Source organism: Toxotes jaculatrix, chromosome 7 (genome assembly GCF_017976425.1).
Source record: "Toxotes jaculatrix isolate fToxJac2 chromosome 7, fToxJac2.pri, whole genome shotgun sequence".
In the NCBI taxonomy this organism is placed as follows: Eukaryota; Metazoa; Chordata; class Actinopteri; family Toxotidae; genus Toxotes; species Toxotes jaculatrix.
In genome coordinates, this window is record NC_054400.1 from 24464000 (window position 1) to 24484602 (window position 20603).

The following is a 20603-nucleotide window of genomic DNA, read 5'->3' on the forward strand; positions in this document are numbered from 1 at the left end:
CTCACATACTCACATCAGATGTTTCCCTCGGCTGTGAGATTATCTGAACAGAACACTCTGACCTTAGTAATTCAGTCATTCAAATGCATAAAGAATAGTTGTCCTTGTTCAACCCCCCCATATACATAAGCAAGCACCAGCAAGAGAGGCCTGCAAGGCATAGCAGGCTGGCTTTATTGTAATTGTACAGCTGAGTACCTACAGTCAGGATGAGAGCAAAGGAGGAGTGCCGTGTGCGTTTGTGGCAGTCTGTCGGAAAATAAGTGCGTATAAAATCTGATGGAAAATGAAAGCTCTCTGGGCGGGACGAGATTATGCACAAGTGATTAATAAGAGCAGTAATAAACAAAGGCCCAGGAGATGTTTGAGGTGCTTAATAATGCATTATGTTCATAAAAGAGCCGGGCCTCTCCAACTGATCCCTGTGGAGTAGGAGACCCCAGAGGGACCAGGGGAGAGTGTGCTCTTAAAAGACAGCAACTGTGTGTGTGTGTGTGTGTGTGTGTGTGTGTGTGTGTGTGTGTGTGTGTGTGTGTGTGTGTGTGTGTGTGTGTGTGTGTGTGTGTGTGCGTGTGTGTGTAGAGGAATGTCTGTATGTGTGTGCCTGAGAGCAGATAAGATATAGCCATGGGATTCAAAAATATAAAGACAATAGACTGGTACATTAGATGATGTTAATTCATAGTGATTTTCCATACGTGTGTCATAAATAAGAATGGGAGGCAGGTTTGTTTTATTTTTGTATAATTTCAAGTGAAGTTTGGTTTGGTTTGGATGTCATTGGCACTTCTTTGTTCGCTGCAGCATCTCATGTTAATTTTAAATGTTATCTAGCTCTGGCTCCACTCTTTGTTCTGAGCTTTAAAATGTCTTGGTATTGATGTCATTCCTTCTCCGTCCTTCAGTCTGTCAAACAAAGACATGGAACAGCAATGAAAAAGAACAGGTTAAGAAGTTTGTTTTGTTCACACACAAAAGCCGCCGCTTCCCACAATCATTTTTTTTTCTTCATTCCACCTATCTTTTTATTTTAGTATTTTCTCACTCCATCTGCCACATCAAGGTAAAGTGAGACTTCGGTTCGCTGTCTGAATATCAAATGCTCGTTGGTTTAAAGTGCACCACCAACACAAAAGTCATGTTTATGAATTTGTTGCAAGCAGTTTGTGTTTTTTGTAATCGAAACTAATCCTTGACAGGTAGATGAAAAGAAACAGCAATTTATCCTACATACCTTATATCACTTTACATTGTCTGCGAAGGTGAAAGTAAAGACTTGTGTTCTTTCAACCTAGTTTTGGTCCTTGACAACAATATTACAGCAGTGTTACTGTTTGTTGCAGCAGCAGCAGAGCGTGTTTATGGACCTTGAAGTCCACTCAGAGGAAAAAAAACAAGACTGTTTTGAATGAAAAGAAAAAACCTTGGAGCACAGCCTTGTAAATTAATTTGTTCGTGTTGTATGATGGGAACACAGCTGGCCTCATTAACATGCGCACAACAAATAATTATAGCTTTTTTTTTCTCTCTTCAGCCAGCCAATGCTTGGCTAATGGGCTTGCTGGGTTAATTATGTCAGAGCGTAATTACACAGGGCCCAGGGAGACATAATGGTGCACCCTGCTGCGCCCACACCGCCTAATGATGGTGTATCGCTGACAGGGCCAAGACGGACCGCCCCGACACACCTGCTTGTCTTGGCTCACACCACCCCGGTCCACCCCCACCTACCTAGACACACATCCTGAACCTGTGCACGGTGCTCCCCTGTGCCACCCCCAGTCCGCCGTCCCGTCCGGCTGCTGACAGGCTCTGGCTCCTGGACTGAAGGCTCACCCAGATACAGTAGCTGCCCTCCCGCTTTGAGATGTGCAATATCACAGAAACAGTGCAGTGAACGCAGTGACCACGAGGAAGCAGTTACAGGGTGGCAGCCTCATTATCCCACAGCCAAAGTGATGAAACCCAATATCAATGCAGCTGAGACTGTGCAAAAACAGTTAGAAGTCAGGCTAACTTTCGTTGGCTGTTAGAAAGTCAGGGTTTATCACAAGTTTATTTTTGGTAATCTCTTCTATTGGAATTAATAACATTGTGATTTCTAAGTTAGGATGCAGACACAGCAAGGTGCAGGCCTGTGTGAGAATCAGTGTAAGTCAGTGCTCTTTTGTATGTGTGGTCTCTTAAAAGTCTCTTGTATATATGTTTTTTGACATCTGGGAACATGGTGACATTGGAACACGAGGGTCACACGGGTTGTAAACAAATCCCTGGGTTAGCCAAACCTGGAAGGGAAAACAAAGGTGAACGGCAATGACCACTTAGCCTTTGCAATGAGGGATCATAGTAAAGACATTTCAGACATGCATACTTTTCATTTGTACTTCCAGCTACATTTGTGAACTGAAAATAAACAGTGGGCTTATTTACAGCCTGTCTGATTTACAGCTGACTGCTTGACTTTCCTCGCCTCATTGGACTTTGTCGTAGTGATTGTCACCACGTTCCCAGATCTCAGCAAGTACTTTGGCGCGTTCAGTGTATCTTCATTATAACTATAAAAATATGGCCCAAGGTGTAATAAATGGGAATTGTCCTTTAATGGCAGACAGCTTCTTATTGTGAGTGAACAGGTATGTTCATGTTTTCACAATGACATTATTGAACCTCCCTGAGTCGTTCTGCCTCTCAGTGTCTGTGAGTCCTCCAGGGCTGGACCCGTGCTTCACCAGAGAAAATGATGTATTAAATGTCCTGTGATTTATTAGCTTAAACGAGCTGCTGTTGCCCAATCAGTTATCATGACCTCAGAGCAGACATCCAATCATCCATAATTAAGATAAGGGATGAATTAAAAATTGAAGCATTTATTTGCACCAGGAGTGATGTGACTCACTCGATGGACATAATGCCTCGTCAGCTGTGTTATATTTCTTGATTAACAGGAACGTGAGCGATCGGGTTAGAGTTGAGTTCCTCTTCTAGTCCAGGTTTTATTTGGTGGATTTACCATCAGAGCTGCAGTAAAAAGAAGCCCTGAGTGCTTCTTATTAGCTACATCAATTAGTAGCTCTGTTTTCCAAAGTTATCAGCAGTCTTTCTGGACTCTCCTTCAGTAACTGTAGATCCTGGGCCCTTGGAGAGCATCCCCGCTGCTCTACTTTGATGGGGGTTAATTTTGTATACAGTCTTAAGTTATATCCCTTCACTTTAAGTTTGACTTTACTTTACTCCCCTGCCACTGATTGATAATCCTGGCTTGTCCATATGTGAGAGATCCCTTACTATAATCTCTGTCCTTTGATCATTAAAAGTTGAAAGGATATATGGGAAAGAGGCTGATAAAGTGATTTCTGTGACAGTGGGTCGATGGAATAGCAGTGCTTTAAGTCATCCTGTTTGTCTTAGAAGAGCTGAGCTCTTAATAGTGATGTCCCTCGTGACTGATGCAATATCTCCACAGTTGGTGTAACAATGAATGCAGACAATGCTTGACTGTAAACGGTCCTGGGAAAAATAGCTCAATCAATTAAATGGCCCAAAATGTTTGTCTGATGAAAATGCAGATATGGCGAGCTGCAATGTAAGGCCAGGATTTCAACAAATTGCACGCTGCAGAAGCTTCGGCTCTCTGATGAGCATTTATTTTTGTGGCCTGTCGACTCAAGAGTTTGCATTCTCTCAGTGACATCTGGCAAAGTTTAAACGTCTGTGGCTCCAACTTCTTATGAAAAGTCACTTCAGTCAGTGCCCATACTGAAGAAGGGATCCAATTGGGTTCCACACAGAAGTCTAAGATGAGTGGATGAAAGCTGTGGGAGAAAAGTTTGTGCAGCAAAGCAGCGATTTTCCTCCTCTTTTAGAGTTTTGAAGGGCTGTGGTGTGTGTGTGTGTGTGTGTATGTATGTGTGTGTGTGTGTGTGTGTGTGTGCGCGCGTGGCTCTACATCTTGCCTCCCCCCTTGTCAAGGAGCTCCCCTGAGCTTCCCTCTCTGTGCTTTGGCACTAGAAGTCACCTCCTTTGGTGTTCGGCAGGCAGGTACACAACAGGAGCAGCTCTCTCTCTCTGAGCTGTTGAACTTTTCGGGAGGGGAAGAAAGGGAAGGGGAAGATTAAAAACAGCCCTGTGATGTGGAGTGCCGAGCTGCCTCCTGAGAATTCCTGGCATAATAATTTAAATGATCAAATGATACAGAGGAGACTTGTTAGCTGAGAAACAGCCTCCTAGTTGGCCCCATGGGCCCGGTGCTGCCGCGCATGCATTGCAAAACAGCTCCTCTGTTGTGTTAAAGAATCCCGCTTTTTTTTTTTTTCTTTTTTTTTTTTTTTAACTCCCTTTTCAGGAGCACACTTTTTCTACACTTTGCCTAGGTGTATACTTGGGACTTAAGATTCTGTCACATATTCATGGCAATCTTTTTGTCCTCTTTCTCATTCATCAGCGTGTGAGCAGACTCATTAGATTTGATTTCTGTACATGTGAAGGGTCGGAACAGCACTTGTGTCATTCGGTCCAGCCTGTGAAATTTTCAAAGGCGCCTGAGTGGGGAAAGTCTAAGAGTCACTCTTTGGAAACAAGTCTCAGTGGAATAGTCTGCCTCTGTTGGAACTGCGATGCAGAAAACTCTGTAATGTGCTTTACAGGCAGCGCACACAGTAAAACAGCTATTTTGCTTTTTTTGAAAAGTAGGAGTGTATAGATATCGTGTGGATCTTAGTATTTCTTTCTACAGAGATTTGTTTGTGTCTGTTTTCACAGATCCAGCTCCTGTGCTGGAGGCCTCACACACCCTGGAGGAAAGGCTGCAGCAGCTTCAGAGTTCGGCCCCAGACAGCGAGGCCCTGGTACGAGAGATCAGCGGGCACTGGAAGAAACACTTGGAGTGCCTTGAAAAGACAGGTCAGGTCAAAATCATTACACATTAAGGAGCATTACTACTTAAATGCTAATATTTATTAAGCCAGTGCTGAAGTTGCTTTTACGGCATATGTGTGAAATTGCTGGGCAGTTAATTTAAATGTAGCAGGTCTTCTAAACATCTGAACAAGTGTGAAACTAGTCACCTTACGGTAACTGGTCCTGGTTATTGTCACGCTAACTCTCTAGCGGTTAAACTCATGCCAGCCTTTTCCTGCCACACAGAGCCCACAGAGGACAGTCCAGTGGTCTCAGTGGCAGCAGTGACAGGAGAGGCCCCAGAATCCAGCTCTCCAGCCTCCCTGATGACCCCCAACAGCACACCAGCTCCCGGGGCCCCAGGCTCCCCACAGCAGAACTACCAGGACCGAGCTGAGGACAGAGGGTGAGAACCAGTCAACATTAGATTTATATTTCTTAAAAGATGAATAATCCTCCTTAAGCCCATGTGCCACACAAATGTTATTATTTCTTTTAGACACTTAAGATTATCAGATATAAGACTTTAAATGCCCTAAATCTTTTCCCAACACATCGCTGTTTTCTGTCCATTTTTCATGCTAATCAAAGCCACAATATTCAAAACAAATAAGTTCGATCAATTTATTTCTGTCTGTGATCCTGTCAGATCAGGCCTGAATTCTTCAATTCAGCTAAAATTTCCTTTTCAGTGTACATTTAGCTGTAGTGAGAACTTCAAAGGAGCAATAGTGGAAAGTGCTTACATTTAACATATCCTTTGTCTGTGAACTCTGTCACACATGTCATTTTTAGGTGGGAGGAGGTTTGGATTAACATATTTTTTTCTGTCTGAAGACATGAAGTTGCATATTGTAGCTGTAAATGTGTGGCCATGATGTGGTGAGGGAACTGACAGAGCTTCTTCTCTCAGGGAGGAGGAGGAGAGTGCTGATGTTAGTTTGGCTGACAGACTATCAGAGGCTGAGGAGAAGATCAAGGTTCTGCATTCATGTAAGTGGTTTAAACACTGGCACATAGTGTAGCTGTTAAATTTAATTTCAACCTATTAAAGAGCCAATAGGCGTATAATTGCTGTATGGTGCCCCCTGCTGAAACCGTCCTGCCCCACTGGTGTTTTGTTTACATAAATAAAAGATATAGCTAACACATACAGCATGTTTTGACTATATATAAAATCAGTTTTCAATGAATTCTCAGACTGTTAAAGGTGTCCATAGACTGATTATGTTTCAACTGACTGTATTATAAATATGGAGCGGATATGAATGCATCCAGAAATTGAATTGGTGAATAAATTCAGTAATGTAGCTTTAAGGTCAAAGTTCATGTGTGTTTTTTGTTAATGTCTCACTTCCCCCTGTCTGCCTCTCACCAGCTTTGAACACTGCACAGACAGAGCTACTGGACCTGCGGTGTAAATACAACCAGGAGATGACGAAGAAGTAAGAGTCTACTTCAGATTTTACATTTTGTGTTTACTTCACCACACATCTCTGTCAAACCCCCAAGTCATGGTGGAACATCCCTGCTGCCGTCTTCAGTGGTGGTCATTGTGCCACTGGAAGTGCTGAAGCCGCTCTACTTAATTTTGCGTGCATATACTCATGTCCAGTGTAGAGCTGAGGAATGCCATTGTAAAGGCAGCGAGTGAGAGTGACTCAGCCACTAATGCAGGTCGATGAGAGAGGTCTGTGTTTGCCTTCACTGGCAGCTGGGCCTTGACAGCCCTCAAGAAGAATTGCTCCATTTAAAGATTGCTTCAGAAAACACTCTACCTTGTCCTGGTCTTTGAGCGCAATGTATCCACCGCACGCCTGAAATGAATCTGAGCTTGTATGAAGGATGTCGATAGACATTCAAAGCAAACACTCCTTTGTTTGGGTTGTGCTCCAGAGCACAGTCAGTCGGCTGCTAATGGATTTTCTCCCAGGCTTAATCCATGGTGCAATTGAACTGATGTTTCTAGACCCACTGCCATCCGTTTTGTTGGATTGGACACCTTTTCAGTTTGGTCTTACCTTTTGCGTGCAGCAGCAGTTTTGAAAGACCATCTCTGTTATTTGGTTTGTCATGGAGTGTGTGTGCATGTATGCTGTCCTGGTCAAATTCCTCTGGGCCGACAGTGCCACCACTGACCCCAGAGCTCCAGCTGCAGTTATCCGTCCCTGACCCCGAGCCTCTGAACACCAAGCTGGCCTCTATTACTCTCACTGACTGTTTCCTCAATGTTGATAAGAAAGACTATTTGTCTGCTTCGGCTTGAGTAGCCGAGCAGGTAATCAATACAAAACATTTTCCGTACTGCACAAGTTCATTAAACGTGGAGCTGACACCTGTTAGTGTTTGCTGTCAGCAGGGCGCCATATATCCTGGCCTTATTGATAGGACCGGGGCATGAGCAGGACCCTCTGAAACCAGGGGCCGCACCACACAACACTGACAATCATTAACGCCAAGAATAGGTTTGGTTTGAGACGGTCTCAGTGTCTGACTGATTCCACGCCTCGCTGTAGAGATATTGGAGGATTGTATTTTGCTTTCTTGAGTTCTTGTGCCGCAATGATTCTATTGGATTACTAATATTTTGGGCAATCGCACAGCCTGATGGGAAACAATGGGAGCAGTTAGGTGTAAACATGAAAGAGGGGGAAGATTCGGCTGAATGTAGTTGGTTTAATGTGAATGAAAAAAGTCTAATATGTTCTTTGAACATTTTTTTCTTTTGGTGAAAAGGACTACAGTGTCCCGAAACTTGAGAAACCTATGTGCATATTTAAATCAATCACAGCTTCCTCGTTAATTTATCCTTATCTACCTTTTGAAAATCAGGTCCCATGTGTGCAAAATGAAACTGTTGAACTTCAAACAAACCTCATGAATAATCCTGCTGAGTTTCTGTTTAAATTAGACTACTCTGATTGTTAGATGTGTGGAGGCAAGTTGGAGTTCAACCTCAGAAGAGTTCTGAGGATACCAATCATTATGAGCATATGAATTTTCCACTCGGCCAATGAATGGACGGCTCTTTGTGCAGGGCTGTAGCTTCAGCTGGGGGCACGGAGATCATGTCATGTGTGTTGTTCTAGGTATCTGGGATTTTTAATGGCCCGTGGAGGAGTATCGTTACTCTTGCTGGGTGTTTAAGGCTAATTATGATATTTGTTACCCAAACTCTTAAGTGTACTAAGGAATAAATAAGTTTTGATTTGGATTTAACACTTCTCCTCCAGAATGAGGACTCCTGACCTCATTATTTCTAAAACTAAGACTCCAGTGTTAATTTTCAGTTTTTGTTCAGACCTAAAGCCGAATTTTGGAGGCTGTAGTTTGTGATGCTGTTGGACTGTTCTGTGTTATACAGAGAGGTTTTTTCTAATATTCAGTCTGATGGTTGATGGTTTTTGCCATTTCTTTATGTTTGGTTTTGCTTCAGATCACTTATTGTAACATGTTTCCTGTCACTGGCTGGCTGGTTTGGTTCAAGCCCTAAAATTCATTATATTTCAATTTCCTGAAATACATATGGAGAAAATAAAAATGACCATGTCTTGTAGGACCTTTACTTTAGGCCATTTAAGGTGTGATCATGTTTCATCGTCATTTTCGGACGAGTTATATAATTAACAAGATGTGTAACAATAATTGGGCTTGATTTTTTGTGTGCTTGCTTTTCATCGGAGAGTAAGACTAAGATCTCCTCGGTAATCCTGGGTCTCTCTGTCTGGATGTCTGTGTTCCAGGGCAGGGGAGGTTGACGCCATCATGGCGAATCTTGAGAAAGCAAACCAGGTGAGTACAGTCTTCTTCTGCACTTCTCTGATTGAGATGCTCCTTCGTTAAGGTAATCACTCCTGTAATCAAGCCTTGGCTTTAATTAGACACCCTCCGTCCTGTGTCCCCCCCCGCTTCACCTCCTCCCCCTCACACCTTCCCTCCCCTGAGTGTGTGATTAGCAAGTGTAAACCTGAGCCCCCGTCGGTGGGCACGCTATGGCAGCATGGCTCCACTCAGCAGAGAACAGGAGACTGCCGTGCGCGATTGATGCCGGAGCGCCGAACGCCAGGGTTCTTAGTTATCTCATTGCCTTGATTGCTTCCTATCCTGGTGATACCTCTTTTCTTCTGCTCCTTTCTTCTCCCCTCTGCTTTTCTCTCTCACACTGTTTTTCTCACTCTGCTGCTCTCTGCCAGCAGCTCCCAGATAAATGTTCTCAAAACGAATCATTAATTAGCAGGCCGGGTGAGACAGAGCAGGTAAACAGTTTGGGGAATAAAGCGGGCCGACTAAACAGCCCCCTCAGCAGAATAAACCGGTGGCTGCACTTGTCTGCTCGGGCCCCTGCTCAGCTTTCGCTCAGCTCTAAAATTTCAGAGCAAGGGCGCCTCCTTTGATTTATGTATATCCTCTCACCTTGATCATCTCATTAGCCAATTGATGTGGCTGGTGTATGAAAACTGTAACACTGTGGTGCGATGTCTGTGCACAGAGAGCGGAAATGGCTCAGAGGGAAGTGGAGAGGCTAAAGGAGCAGTTAGCCAATGGCCAGAGTGCCACCACAGGGAACTGCCATCCAGCAGAGGGCACCAGCAGGGTAAGGATAATGTGACATCATGTGTGAAAATGCTTGTTTAGTGGATTATAACATTTACTCAAGTATGGTAATGAAGTACAGTTTGGGCATACTTTACTTTACTGGAGTTCTTCCATTGTGTACTACTTTTCTCTTCTGCTCTACCACACTACATTTGACAGCAATAGTTACTATTTATTTAACAGATTCAATGTACAAAATGTTTCATAAATATTATGCATTATTAAAAAAAAAAAATACTACACAGACATTTGTTCTGTACAAACTGTCCTATTGTGACTCCTGTGCTGGGAGCTGTCAAAAGGCTTTTAATTGGTATAGAAATATTGTATCTAATATTATCATCAGAAAATATAGTATTAATTGTTGGCTCATCATCTTTGCCAGAGTCAAAGTCTCCCACATTCCACCTGTCTGAATAACATCAGCGCTGCAGAGGCTGTGAATCTCTGGCTGCCCTCTCTTCACTCCCTTTGTCACTTTATTTCTTCCCTCTCACATCCCTTGTCTCATCTCCTTCTCGCCCTGTCAGGAGAAGAATGAGAAGGGCGAGGTGTTGCCCTCCCAGCTGGAGGCCGCCTTGCTGGCTAAAGACCGCGAAATCCTCCGCCTTCTTGAAAACATTCAGCGGCTGCAGTTCACACTGCAGGAAGTTCAGGAGACCTCGGCCAATCAGATCCTGGAGCTGGAACGCCAGTTGGCCTACAAGACAGAAGCTATTGAGGTGAGTGGCTCCGACATATGAGAGGTGACAGAACATAACACTTCCTCAGTGGCTCTGATACAGTAATTAATGAGACGCTTATTAATATTAAATGCAACACGCTTCTCTTCTTTTTCCATTTCAGAGATTAGAAGCTAAACTGCAATCCCAGATTGACTATGAAGAGATTAAAACTGAACTCAGGTGATAATTTGGTGTTGGAGGAATCTGTAATTCATTCATAATAATGTGAATTTGAATCCAAAAAAATATGTTTTTTTCTCTCTTTCTGGTTGTTTCTGTCTGTCTGTAGTATCCTGAAGGTAATGAAGCTGGCTTCGGCAAATGGCAGCTCGTCTCAGGTATTTATGCTCCTGCACCATCTTATTGTTCAGGCAGCACTTTTAAACAGACACGTCTCCTTTTTAGCAAAGTAGAAGTTTTGGTTTCTTCTTAATGTTCTCTTGGTGTCAGGGAACAAAAACTACAGCACTGCTATTGAGTGCTTCAGCAATCGTTATCCATTATAAGGATAACTACAGCTACTGTAATTGATTAATCGAAAATTAACATCTTTTGTGTGCATGTGCGTTTGTCTGTATAGGAGTCTACCAAGGCAGCAGAGGCTCTTTTGCTGGATAAAGAGGCCTTTCTTCCATCTCACAAGTACCTGGTGGATAAGGCTCGAATTTTGCACAACACTGGTAAAATAAATGTCTCTCGTGTTTCATTTTCTGTCTATAACTCCTTCTTTAAATAGTTTTACAGTTCAAGGTTCTGGAGTTTCAAGAGGTAGCGAGTTTTGTCATCTTCTAAAAACTCCTCACAGTTCACTGATTGCTTGGTGCTCTTTGGTCAGGTTCAGTCTCTTTCTGTAGTCAGTGTTTTTCAGACTAAAATCTCTTTGCATAAACTGATCTTGCAAGATGTAGTGTGGGTTTGCAAGACTAGAGAATGAGAATGTGTCTTCTGTCTCCAGATGATGACCAGTCTGAGGATGCAGGAAGGGAGACAGGCAGACCACCCACATCCCACTCATCCTCCTCTCAGGTGGATGGCCGTGCCTCCCCGAGCCCTGGCCCCCCGACCCTGGATGGTTCCTCCTCCAGCCATGATCTCCCCCGTCCCTTCTCTGTGTCGCCGTGCTCCGGGGACCGACTGTCAGGAGACCACATCCTTCATAAGCAGCTCCTTTCCCCACACTTTAAAAAGGAGGGCCTCATGGCTTTCCCCACAGCCCTCTATGCAGCCAAAGTTGCCCTCATGTCAGCGACTCAAGGGTCGGCGGGGACAGGCAGTGTTGATGCTGGCTTGCCCAGCGACCAGTCAGAGAGCGGCAGCTCGACTGCAGGAGATGAGGACCAACTGGACACGGCAGAGATTGCCTTCCAGGTGAAGGAGCAGCTGCTCAAGCATAACATTGGCCAGCGTGTGTTTGGCCACTATGTGCTGGGCCTCTCCCAGGGCTCAGTCAGTGAGATCCTGGCAAGACCCAAACCCTGGAGGAAGCTGACTGTGAAAGGCAAAGAACCTTTTATTAAGATGAAGCAGTTCCTCTCTGATGAACAAAACATCCTGGCACTTAGGACCATCCAGGTCCGCCAGAGAGGTGAGTGGAAAAGACAGAGACAGGACAGGGAATATTAGAAAAACATGTGGTCTCAGGTGGGAACAAACCAGATACCGTACTTGTTTTTGTAGTTTTGGCCACTTGCAATTCCACTATATACAAGCTCAGACCAGTAGAGGCATTAGCCTGAGCGAGCAAGTTGTTCACATTTTAAACAAGTTGCCTTTCGTAACCGTATTTTCTAAACCACTGGCTTGGAATTGAAAGCGGTTGTGAATTAAATATCTGAAGTGTCATTCATATTCATCCACTGCATTCATCTACAGTAGCAATATTTTATATTTTTCTTATTGTCAACAAATCCCATGAAAAGATCAAACCAAGCATGAATTTATCTGAGTAACAAGTACTGCCCTTTGTGGCTAAAGCCTGATCTGTGTCACTCCTCTGTCATAGAACTTCACTGTTGTCCAAAACACACATCAGTGATCAGTGAATGGTTACGGTCTGAACCTCCTACAGCAGATAACCTGCGTGAATCATCAGAGATCCATTGGATGGAAAGACAGATTGTTCTGCTAAAACTGAGAAATGACAGAAAGGATGGATAAAATGATGTATTTGTTGGAGTAATAAGCATGACTGTTAGTGTGCCACTAACCTCTCTATGTTTAATTTACCCTTTTCCTTTTGTTGTATCCTTTACCAGTCATGGATAATCATAAGTGAATTATGTAGAGCCCAGTAAAGGCTGTTCTGAATATATAACGTTTTGTGATATAGCTGTCATGGTGCCTGGCAACATTTTTTTTTGTTTTTTCTTTTGTTCTTATTGACATAAAAAATGATTTTCTAATATATTTAAGTATGACATGTTCATTCATTACCACAAACACACACTGGAGTTTATTTTGAGTCAGTCCTGCTAAAGATAAACTGCAGTGCCCTGCTGTTTTAGGGAATTATTCAGTCTTTTTAAAAAATGAAACTTTACATTTATTACCCCATTAAAAAAATACATCTTCAGCAGGAATGAATGGGCTTGGCTTTGGTCTTTTCAGGGTGTTTGTTGACTATAAGAAAAATAGAGAATAAGTAGGTAAGTAAGTAGAGCAAGTTACATTTGAACCAGCACTTAGCTCTGCATAAACCGGTGTCACCATAGTTGGCCAGAGCTACCCGAATAAAAACAAGGTTATTTTTAAATAAGGTCTTTTCAGAGTGTTTAAGTCGTTTGGGAGTATATGAAGCTATAATGTATGAATACATTTTCAGAGCAGATAAAATCACGCCATGGTGTTTTGGTGGCTTAGCTCTTGGACCTGTGTACGTTTAAAGCTTCTAATCTACTTGGACCTCATCTCTGACTTCTTCACGGCTTCCTCTGCCATGTTTGTAGTGTTACTTTTAAACTTTGTTTTCTCCCTAGATTCACAGCTTTTGAAAGTTGAGCTTCCCGTATACTGCAACCTCAGACAGCACGCGCTCAAAGGCAGCCATTGATCTACCAGTCAAAAGCAAAGCCTTGGAACTGCTCTCTGATCAACCATCCCACTCACCCCCCTCCTCTCTCCTCTCGCTCTATCTCTATCTCTTTCTGTTACCCTCTGTGGCAGGGAGCATCACTCCGCGCATCCGAACTCCTGAAACTGGGTCAGACGACGCCATTAGGAATATCCTGGAGCAGGCCAAGAAGGAAATCCAGTCCCAGAGAGGAGGTGAGCATGGAACTGTGAGCCATAAGTCATAGCTGAAAGCCATTTTGATTGACCTTTTTTAAATGACAGTGATTGACTTGTTTTTTATTCCACATTTGGATCACCACTTCAATGCATCTAAAGTGGAAACGTGATTTGAGTGTGCATCTGTACCAACATGTGGGTCTTTCTTGTTTAGGTGATGGCAAGTTGTCTCTGAGCAGCTCATCAGGCAGAAGCAGTAATGGAGCAGGCAGCAGCTCAGATGAAACCATTAAGAGCATCCTAGAACAGGCCAGGAGGGAGATGGAGGCCCAGCAGCAGGCCCTGATGGAGATGGAGGTCTGTGGGAGGGCCTCGGCTGTCAGTTCAGGAGCACAGGTGGAGCGTCTAGGGCCCCCAGAGCGATCCAGGGGCCTGCCTTTACCCATCTCCATCAAACAGGAGGAAGGAGGCTCCGTTACTGTGTGCATGGCCAACCCCATCAGCAGCCCCCAAACACCGCTCAGTGTGCTTTCCCCGGCTGCCTTCGTCCAGAACATCATCCGTAAGGTCAAATCAGAGATCGGTGAAGCGGGCACCTACTTCGATCAGCACTGGTCCCAGGAGCGGGGGTCGATGGGGCTCGGTGGTGGAGGTAGCTCTCTGCCCTTCAATTCAGTCTCTCCTTCTTTGTCTTCCTCCTCCTCTGGGCCCTCCGTCATGCCCCGGCCATGGCCCCGTCTGGAGAACGGCGAGTGTCTCCCCAACAGTGAGGAGGCCTCTGCTGCTGAGGACGAGCTGGGGCTTGGCCGGCCAGTGGAGGTGAAGGTGGAGTCAGACACATCAGTAAGCGGAGAGTCCCCAGGACCTGGACCAGGGCGTCTGTCCTACTACCCAGCGTACATCCCCCGTGCCCTCAAGCCCACCGTGCCACCACTGACTCCAGAGCAGTATGAGATGTACATGTACCGGGAGGTGGACACCATTGAGCTGACCAGGCAGGTGAAGGAGAAGCTGGCGAAGAACGGCATCTGTCAGAGGATCTTTGGTGAAAAGGTCAGACTTCGGTCTTTCATACTCACGCGTTCATGCCGCAATATGAAAAGTCTGAAAATGCTAGAATCTGTCCTTACAGCGAGAATTAAGAGTGACAAGGACACTGATGCACACCATACACAGTTTACATTAAACTGAATATTGAAACATTTTCACTGGAGCTTCAAACAAGTTTGAATGTAAAGTTCAGTTCAGCTCCATAGACAGTGACTGTAAGACGCCACAGACACAAAATAAGTATTTGCCACCGTCATGTTTTCCAGTTTTATCCCACATTTAGTTTCAGATCTTAAGACGATGTGAAGTATTAGACTGTTATGGAGAAAGATACACTTGTAGGTTTTTTTAAGCACAAACTGCTTCAGTCCCACCACTGCATCTATGTTGACAAGGCCACTCTAAAACTTTAATTATTGTTTTTTAGCCTTTCAGATCTACTTTTGTGGTTTGGATCATTGTCTTCTGGCATAATACAGCTCATGGGCAGATGACTGGACTCTTCTCTTTTAGCATTGTTTGGCACTGAGCAGAGGTCATGCTTCCCATAATAAGTCCTTAGCATCCCCTCACCACCACACACGAACCTGCACGTTTAACTGTTGGTATGCTGATCATATCATATCACAGTCGCTTCAGGTACAGCTCTGCACAGATAACCCAGCCTTAAAGGAAATGACTGTTGGAGTGGAATGCTGTGTTTGCTTTACACCAGGCATACTAGAACCGGTCTCATCTGAGAAGTTCCACTTTCTACTATTGTCTGCATAGAACATTATCTTAAAAGCCTTCAGGTGCTTTTCTGCAAACGTGAGAGAGAGAGCAGAAAAGCTTTTGCATCTCTTTGTTGTTGTGGAGAGCCATCAACAGCCGTCCTCAGCTAAGAGGCCTGCATTTCTCTGGATGTTCTGCTCTGATCTTTTATGAGTTCCTGGATGAGTTGTCACCGCTCTCTTGGAGAGCCTTTGAGAGGCTGGCCACAAGTTTTACGGTAGCACAGCATTCTCCATGTAGACATCTCTCGCTGTGATTTGGTGGTTTTGTGAGCCTTTCCAGACCTCAGCAGCTCATCTCTCCTGGAATTTCCTTTGTGGCACAGTGAGCTTGTAGGAATTTTGTAGTGATTAATTTCTGTGGTGAGTCTGATAATAAGGTTCATTATAAGTATTCAACTGTCTGTCTTTGTTCAAACATCTGAATCTAGTTATCAGTAAAATGTGGTTGATAGAGTAACAAAGGGCAAATGCTTTTTTTAAACGGGTGATATCAGTTTTCAATAAGTTTGTTCCCTAAATGAATCAATCAAATCAATTTTGATTTGGAATCAAACGTATTATCTTGTTACATTTTATCTAAATGTTTTCAGCCATTCACTGTGACAAATACACAGCAACAAACAACATTAGGAAAGAGGAAGTATGCAGTATACGATATATATATATATATTTTCATTTTCCCTTTCTGCTGCATGTTCTCTATTAGTTTTTCTGGGTGAGGATCAGAAAATATGCCTTTATTTCCAGAAGATCCCTCTGGGTGTTTTCCAGGGTTCCTAAGTGATTTGCCAGAGTTTGTTCTCTCATTAGTAGATAAAATATAAAAGGTTTCATGGTACAGATTTGACATCGTGGTGATATCAAGGGTTCAAGTCTTGATCCCACAACTTGCACCTTTCCGTGAGAGGTATTTATATTTGTAAATCCACAGCTGTTGATTTGTTGCAAAACATTTTTAAACTTAGTTCCAATAAGACAGTGTAGCAGGTTTTTATGTATATATAATCTAGTTTTTCTGGCACGTTCAGGTGTGTTAAGGTGTGTTGTGTTTTTCAAAAAACAAAAAGATGAAAGAAAAATTGAACATTTGCCCCTTTAAATGTTCCCTGCTGATTAATGACCACGTATATTTTCTCAGTAAAGTACATCGATAATCAATACAAGTCATTATGTGGCAATTCAAAATAATGAGGATGGACTTTTCACCTCCATAGGAAATGCTGCAAGTCTGACTAATATGTTGTAGTTGAGCCAATGTAAACATTTGTGGTGTGTTGCTTCCCTCTAGTGGTTGTTTGCTGAAAGTGTATCAATGAGGCTATATGTTAAGAGCAACAACAAGATTTGCTTCTTTCGTGATAATAATTTAGAAAATCAATCAGTGGTGATCCATTTATCTGTAATATAACAGATCTGTTTATAGTCTCTTTAGTCACAGTACATTAACCTGCGGTTGCACGGCACAGGTGCTGGGGCTTTCTCAGGGCAGCGTCAGCGACATGCTGTCTCGGCCCAAACCCTGGAGCAAGCTGACCCAGAAAGGCAGGGAGCCCTTCATCCGCATGCAGCTGTGGTTACTGGACCAGCTAGGCCAGAGCCTCAGCCAGCCCCCGAACCAGGGCCATGCTCAGGGTAAGGCTGCAGTTTGTTGCGTTACCAAAATATCAAAGTTAGAAATACTAACTTTGATAAAGTAAAATTGTTTTGTAGTTCACTCTACGTACAGTGGGAATTCTGCAGTGGCTGTATCTAGGCTATAGGCTTACTGTTTTTCTGTGAATCTCCCTCCTTTCAGATAAAAGCCCAGTGACTGCACAGTCCTCACCCTCCCCTCCCCCTAGCCCAGCAGAGAGCCACCCTAGTCCACTGGTTGAGCCTGTCAGTCTCTCCCTGGAGAGCAGCAAAGAGAACCAACAGCCCGAGAGTCTAGGGCTGGGCCTGCCTCCCCACCCAGAGGGAGGGAAATCCACTCCCACCCTCATGTCCCTGAATCAGCCCACAAACCCACTGGGCATCCAGGAGCTGGTGGCCATGTCTCCTGAGCTGGACACCTATACCATCACCAAGAAGGTCAAGGAGGTGCTAACAGACAACAACCTAGGTGTGTAAGAATTGTGTGTTAAGTTCACTCTTAAGCTGACACTCCTTATGCATACAGACAGAAGTCCTACATACACTGTGTATTTTACAGGCCAGCGTCTCTTCGGCGAAACCATCCTGGGTCTGACTCAAGGCTCTGTGTCAGACCTGCTCTCCAGGCCCAAACCGTGGCACAAACTCAGCCTGAAAGGCAGGGAGCCATTTGTCCGCATGCAGCTGTGGCTCAATGATCCTCACAATGTAGACAAGCTGCGGGCCATGAAGAAGATGGAGAAGAAAGGTGTGCATAGCAACAATAAAAAATAATACCGTTCAACACAAGTTGGAGAATGTGTTGTTGTTTTTGTGATCCCTTAATGCCAGATGTCACTGTCTTCCCTCCAGCCTATCTGAAAAGGCGGTATGGGCTGCTGAGCGCTGGCTCTGACAGCGACTCACCCAGCACTCGCTCTGAGTGTGTGAGTCCGGCCTTGGTCTCGCTGGACCTGTGCCCCTACAGCCAGGTGAAGAAGCCTCGGGTGGTGCTGGGAGCTGAGGAGAAAGAAGCCCTGAGGAAGGCCTACCTGCTGGAGCCCTACCCTTCTCAGAACACCATCGAGATGCTGGCCTCCCAGCTCAACCTCAAAACCAACACTGTTATCAACTGGTTCCACAACTACAGGCCAGTCCACTGACCTTTGTGACCTATGCTAATTTCTGTCTCTGCTGTTTTTATTACTGTTGTAGTTGCAAGTGAAAGTAAACTTAAATATCCTAACACTTGAGCATTTGCCTTTAGGTGATTGTCTTAACAAACAGTGTTTGTGTGCAGGTCCAGGATGCGACGGGAGGTGCTGATGGAGGGTCTGCCAGACAATGACACGGATGCTGAGCACCACAGCTACTCACCCTCAGTGACGCGGAGCCCCCACTCTGATGGAGAGGAGAGGAGGCTGCAGAAGCCCTCAGGACACATCCACTCCAGCCTTGCTCTTAGTGCCAACACCGCACTGCCTCATGTCAAACAGGAGGCAATTGACAGGGAGGACGATGGGGAGGAGGGAAAGGAGGGCTCCATGAAACAATCCCGAGTTCAGTGTTTTTCCATAGCAGTACCATTCTCTCAGCTGAAAAGTGAGCACGAAGACTCCATCGGTGGCTGTCGTGAGACCCACTTGGCTGGCCAGAACCTGAGGCACGAAGAGGGGATGAGCAGCCAAGCTCAAGGGCTCTACCTTGGCACAGTCTCCATAGATGGACCCCAAAGAGCCAACCAGTCCAGGCACGAGGGGGAAGACGCTGGAAAGTCCCCCGTTGACCCAGTCAGCTTCAAGGCTTCGTCAGAGCCCTGCCGCAGCAGCCTCGAAGTCTCCCTGAACTCCCCCTCTGCTGCATCCTCACCCGGCCTCATGATGTCAGTCTCCCCCGTCCCTTCGTCCTCTGCACCCATATCGCCCTCGCTGCCCAACCCGCCCTCAGCAAGCACCAACCACAGCCTGGACCCAAACCAGATCCCTCCCTTCCAAAGCCCCAAACTCAACAGAAGCACTCAGAGACGCAATGAGAAAATGGCCAACCTCAATAACATCATCCACAGGCTAGAGAGAGCAGCCAATCGAGAAGAAACACTGGAGTGGGAGTTTTAAGCCCCCCCCCACCCTTTACTTGTATCTAGTCCTGATGACCCTCGCAGCACACAGGAGAGTCTCAGATAGAATCTTCCTGAAGACTTTGAGCGGAGCCTGGCTCCTGAAGGCCTGTCCTCTCAGACTGATAACTCATAGGATACAGGATCACAGAGCTAAACATATAGCTAAATTCCCTGCAAGAACTAAAATGTTGGAAAAAAAAAGTTTATAAATGTGTATTTGTTTTTCGTTTTTGTTTTTGATAATGCATACTACTTTGAAATATATGTGACAGCATTAGCTGTTGTTTTACCTTTTGGACTTGACATGAAGACTTTTGCAGCTATGGTGTCATAAAATGTACACTGAAGTTCTGTAGATTGCCACTGGGTGAGATTAAAAAAAAGACCCCTGTCTTAAGCCATTAAAAGCACTATAACTATTTGAAAAGAGACATTGACCAAATTTGCTACTTTTTGAATAGCAATTTTTCAGATTTTGTCTGTAAGACTGGACAGTTTAAGTCAAGTAACATGAAATCCAATTACTGACTGAGGGATAGTCCTTTAAGACTCTAAATATTCAACATCTTGTATGTACTTAGTTTCTTGGTGATATGTTTTGAAATATTTGTAACTCACACGTATAAAATGTGGTTGTACATGTTGTAGAGTTGTCTGCAATAGCCTTCTCTAAACCTGATGTAGCATGGTACTCACCTGACCCTGTTATCCTCTGTAGTTAGTCACCTGTGATTATACTTGAGCGAAAAGAAGAGAAAAAAAAGTTGAAAACCCTGCAAAAAATAAGAAAAAAGTAAACGTTAAATCTAATAAGTAGAGTACTTTTAGTGTTTTGTTTTCTTTTTTTGAATAATCCTTGAGGTTTACAGTTTAGGGCCCTTGTGCTTTTGGTAGTAAGTGAAACATTCACTACACATGAGCACAGTTTACACGATTTCTTTCAGACTTACCTCTCTGACCCTCTTAAGGCACTGGTTCTCAGACTGTAACGGGCCAAGACACAGGACACCTGGTTTACCTCAGATTATGTTGATGCACATCATGCTATGACCATGCTTTTCATTCTTATACATAAACATGACCCATGCTTATTTGAATCAGTGGAGGGAAAGTACTTGTATCATGCCTCAAACGTGCAGAGATCAAACAGGAGTTCGAATGAGCAAAATCTGTCTTTTACAAAGAATATGCTGCTGTTTGAAGAGAAAGGGAGCTAATAATTCCTGTGCATTATGCTCCTCCTCACCTGATTGAGTGCACTTTCTCAAAAGGCGTCATTTACTGTAGCTAGAATAATGTGTACTTGATCAAACACCTCAACCTCTAAGTACTGAGATGGTGTTTAGCTGGGCGGTTTGGTTAAAAAAAAAAAAGAAAAAAAAAAAAGGTTGCCAAGAGTGACACCTCAGTGCTGTGAATTGATCTCCTTTGGGGCTGAAGCTCACAGTATTTGAGAGTATGATACACACAGTATGACCTCTCATCAACGTGAAAACATTCAGTCTGTAAGTACGCTATATTCAAGGACATAAAAGGTTACAGGTATCCCCTCATATTATCTTTGACCACTTGTGTATTGTGTCTGTAGAAGTTTCTTTGTCA

The 20603-nt window shown here is 44.2% G+C and overlaps 1 protein-coding gene across 1 annotated transcript in view; it reads left to right on the top strand.

The window, feature by feature from the left end:
- cux2b (cut-like homeobox 2b) overlaps positions 1–19871 on the top strand; it is an 82939-nt gene extending 63068 nt beyond the window's left edge. Inside the window, exons 5-22 of the mRNA XM_041043276.1 lie at positions 4759–4899; positions 5143–5302; positions 5810–5889; positions 6275–6341; positions 8640–8688; positions 9386–9490; positions 10023–10214; positions 10339–10397; positions 10507–10555; positions 10798–10897; positions 11173–11802; positions 13380–13481; positions 13660–14498; positions 16738–16903; positions 17067–17372; positions 17463–17651; positions 17756–18032; positions 18183–19871. Of these exons, the coding sequence (XP_040899210.1) occupies positions 4759–4899; positions 5143–5302; positions 5810–5889; positions 6275–6341; positions 8640–8688; positions 9386–9490; positions 10023–10214; positions 10339–10397; positions 10507–10555; positions 10798–10897; positions 11173–11802; positions 13380–13481; positions 13660–14498; positions 16738–16903; positions 17067–17372; positions 17463–17651; positions 17756–18032; positions 18183–18996 (4325 nt within the window). The 3' untranslated portion in view covers positions 18997–19871. The remainder of the gene's footprint in view (positions 1–4758; positions 4900–5142; positions 5303–5809; positions 5890–6274; positions 6342–8639; positions 8689–9385; positions 9491–10022; positions 10215–10338; positions 10398–10506; positions 10556–10797; positions 10898–11172; positions 11803–13379; positions 13482–13659; positions 14499–16737; positions 16904–17066; positions 17373–17462; positions 17652–17755; positions 18033–18182) is intronic.
- The last annotated feature ends 732 nt before the right edge of the window (positions 19872–20603 follow it).